The sequence below is a fragment of the Tribolium madens genome, unplaced genomic scaffold, assembly GCF_015345945.1.
Source record: "Tribolium madens isolate multiple individuals breed KSU strain unplaced genomic scaffold, Tmad_KSU_1.1 Scaffold_20;HRSCAF=117;Tcas5.2_LG4, whole genome shotgun sequence".
Lineage (NCBI taxonomy): Eukaryota > Metazoa > Arthropoda > Insecta > Coleoptera > Tenebrionidae > Tribolium > Tribolium madens.
In genome coordinates, this window is record NW_025400985.1 from 171,390 (window position 1) to 175,160 (window position 3,771).

The window sequence follows — 3,771 nt, forward strand, 5'->3', positions numbered from 1 at the left end:
TAAAACGATGGTAAAAGTTAAAAATAATGCGAAAAGACAGAAATTTTGGCTTCTTTTGACAAAATCTCGTTCAAAAATGAAATAAATCGAGCAAAGTAATCAATAATAATAATAATAATAATAATTTTATTCAAAAATATCATAAAATTTTGACTGATTTTCCAATTGTTTTGACACAAAATGTAAAAAGAAAAAAAAATGCAAAAAATATTTAAAAAAATGTAAAAACCTAGAAAAAAAAATTAAAAAAAAAAATGTAAAAAATATTACCGGCGAACATTCGCCATGTCTCCTCTCTCGATGGCCAACAAGTACTTTTTTTCCTCAATTGAGAGGAATTTGGGGAGGGTGGGCATGACTAGGGACTTTCGGGTTATTTTAGCCTCAACGTCCACCTAAGAAAATCCATAATTAGTGAAAAATTTCAATCAAAAACTCACCGAATCCTCCATTTTTCAAATTTTTAATCACATCCTCACTGGGAAAAAAACACGAGTAAGTTAGTAATAATCTTGTAAGCGCTTATAACTATGTTCTAATCACATTATTGTCTTTATTAAATTAGATTACTGTGTGTTTTGCACCAAATAACTTTTTTTAGTTAAAATTCCTATTTTGTTGAAAACGATAATTCACAAACAAAATGAATTTTTCGTCAATTTCTTGGAGAGATTTATTTATTTTTGCTAAATCTCTTATGTAATCTCTCTCCTAGGGGTAATCCTCTTCCCTTTTTTTAATTAAATTAATAGCTGAGGGTCAATAGAAACTTGAAAGTATTCTCGATACAATATCGAAAAGTGGGCCAGTGATTGTGTCAGACTTTGCAGGTAATTTTGTGTTTTTTTCGAGAAATATGGGCTTTACGAAAAAAAATTAAAAACTGGCAAAATCTCTATTTGATTATCTGTCGATCAGTGAAAATTAGAATTCGATCGGAGTTATAGTTTTAGCTAGAGATGAGTTTGAAATTGTCAAACTTTTCATTTATTTTGACCGCTAATTTAAAATTTTACAATTTATAATTTGATGAGTTTTCGGATTGTTGCGCAAAAAATAACTTTTTATACACAAGAATGTAGCTTAGAAAAGCACTGTTTTTGACCAAATTGCGTTAAAAAATGTTTTTAGTTCAAAAACGTGTTTAAAATATTTCAAAAAACTGAGTTTTTACCACAAAACTTACTTAGAAACGTAAAAAATTTAAAAATTGCATTATTTTGGCCAAATTTTGTAGTTTTCAGGCTTATTTGTTTAGGCAAAATTTTATCCAAAAACAAACTAAATCCAGGAAATTACTTAAAAAAATATCAATCTTTATATAATTTGGGGAATTGAACTAAATTTTAAGTTTAAAAACTAGTTTAAACACTTTAAAAAAGCAAAAATATTATTATTTTAAATGAAGTGGTTGTTTTGATTTATTTTAAGGAAATTTTGCTCAAAAACGAAGTAAAAATCGAGCAAAGTCTAAAATAAATAATAATAAAATAGTCTAAAATAACATCAATTTTGTTCAATTTAATTTTCTTCCAATATCTTACAAAAACTTGCTTAAGCAGTTAAAAAAGACAGAAATAATAATATCACTATTTTAGATCAGATTGATAATTTCTCGTTTTTTTAAGCAAAACAGTACATTTTTGTACAAAAATTGTATTTAAACATTAATTTAAAAAAAGTATAAATAATATCTATCGTTTGGCCGAATTTCATAATTTCTCTGAAATTTTAGCTTTTTTGACAAAATCTCGCTTAAAAATAAGATAAATCGAGCAAAGTATTGAAAAATATCATGAAATTTTAACTAATTTGCTAATTTTTCAAATTGTTTTGACAATATCTGGCAACATTTTTAATCAAATTTAGTTAGAAATTTAGTTTTTAGTTCAAAACTGTGTTAAAAAAAGCGAAAAAAAATTATTTAAAATTAATTTGATAAACTTTTTGATTTGTTTTTTACTCAAAAACAAGCTAAATCTAGGAAATTTGCTTTAAACGTTTCAAAAACAAGCAAAATTAATACAAATTTTGATCAAATTCGACAATTTTTTGACTTGTTAGAGCAAAATTTTGCAAAAAATAAATACATTAATTTTTGTCTCAATTGTAATTTTTTTGTAGCAAAATTTTGCGAAATAAGTAAACTGTTATTTTAAAAACTAACTAAATCAAGCAAAATAGTCCAAAATAATGTCATTTTTGATCTATTTTGTCTTGTTTTTCAAATAAATTGAGCTATTTGCTGTGTTTAATCGCTGGAAGAAGCAAAAATAATATTATTTTGAATTAGTTAGGGGACTTTTGACTTTTTTGACAAAATTTTATACACAAACATAATAAATTGAGCAAAATAGTTTAATTTTATATTTTTCTTTGATTCATTTTAGCAAAATATTTCAAAAAACTGAGTTTTTAACCCAAAAACTCACTTAGAAACATAAAACATTCAAAAGTTACATTGTTTTGGTCAAATTTTGTAATTTTTTTAATAAAAATCGAGCAAAGAGTCTAAAATAACATCAATTTTGTTCAATTTAGTTATTTTTACAAAATCTAGCTCAAGCAGTTAAATAAAAGACAGAAATAATAATAATATCGCAATTTGCGATAAGATTTAATAATTTCTTGTGTTTTAAACTCAAAAATCGTGTTTTACAAAAAAAACTGATCAATTTGTTTAAAAAGTGCTCAATTCTTTATTTTTTTTTTAACTAAAAAACTTTTAAAGGCGTTTTTAAGTTTTTTGATGAAATTCCTAGTGCAAGAATGTTTGAATCGGAGGAAAAATCTAACAACAATTTCACCGAAAAGCCTTTAAATCAAGTGGAAAAATCGTTTCTCCTCTACGCCGAAAGGGGTGATTGTGCATCAGTTCGCAGGTAATTCCCCCAACTTGTCAAAAACTAAATAACTGTAAACTGTAGGATAATTGAAGAATACAGTGAGTGCAAGGAAGAATTTGATATAAACTGCATTGATGCAATAAATCGTTCAGCTTTCGTGATTGCAATCGAGAATGGAAACATCGAATTGGTGAAACTTCTCCTCGACTCGCATATTGACGTTAAAGTAATCATCGCAAGTAATAATATTTATTTTTAGTTTCAGTTTTTTTCATTTCAGGATGGATTGCTTCATGCAATCAATGAGGAATTTGTGGAAGCGGTCGAAATGCTTCTAGATTGGGAGGAGAAAACGCATCAAGTTGGCGATTTGTACAGTTGGGAAAAAGTGGAACGGTCTTCGGCCACTTTCACACCTGACATCACACCTTTGGTGCTTGCTGGACATAAAAACAATTACGAGATTGTCAAGTTGTTGCTTGATCGAGGAGCCACTCTTCCACTGCCCCACGATGTCAAGTAATTAAGAAAAAAAAACTCGGTTTTTACCCCAAAAACTAAATTTTGACGTTGAATTGTACTTTTTTTTAACAATCTCAACTGAGCGAAACAAAATTATTTTACCAAAAAACAAAAATGTGCAAAAAAAACTGAAATAAGTTATAATAATTTGAGGATTTTTGGCGAAACTTGGGAATAAAGTATAATTTTGACTTGAAAAGAGCATTATTTTTTGTAATTCTTTGGTTTGTTTTGACATAATTTCGGAAAATATTGGTGAATTTCGTTCCTGACTAAAAACACTGAAAAAGTCAAGAATTATATGTAATTTTCGACTTAAATTATTTACTTTTGAGTTTGTTTTGATAAATTTTTTCCCAAAAACGAGCGAAATTGAGCAAAACTAGTATTAAATAACGTCATT

The 3,771-nt window shown here is 26.9% G+C and overlaps 2 protein-coding genes across 2 annotated transcripts in view; one reads left to right on the forward strand and one right to left on the reverse strand.

The window, feature by feature from the left end:
- The window catches only part of LOC123005100 (transient-receptor-potential-like protein), a 24,609-nt gene that overhangs the window by 12,015 nt on the left and 8,823 nt on the right, over window positions 1-3,771 (reverse strand). Inside the window, exons 2-3 of the mRNA XM_044398713.1 lie at window positions 441-478; window positions 271-395 (exon numbers count right to left, since the gene is read on the reverse strand). Coding sequence (XP_044254648.1) covers window positions 271-395; window positions 441-452 — 137 coding nt within the window. The 5' untranslated portion in view covers window positions 453-478. The remainder of the gene's footprint in view (window positions 1-270; window positions 396-440; window positions 479-3,771) is intronic.
- The window catches only part of LOC123005758 (transient receptor potential protein), a 17,101-nt gene continuing 14,130 nt past the window's right edge, over window positions 801-3,771 (forward strand). The window contains exons 1-4 of the mRNA XM_044399702.1: window positions 801-830; window positions 2,763-2,882; window positions 2,928-3,072; window positions 3,127-3,365. Coding sequence (XP_044255637.1) covers window positions 2,770-2,882; window positions 2,928-3,072; window positions 3,127-3,365 — 497 coding nt within the window. The 5' untranslated portion in view covers window positions 801-830; window positions 2,763-2,769. The remainder of the gene's footprint in view (window positions 831-2,762; window positions 2,883-2,927; window positions 3,073-3,126; window positions 3,366-3,771) is intronic.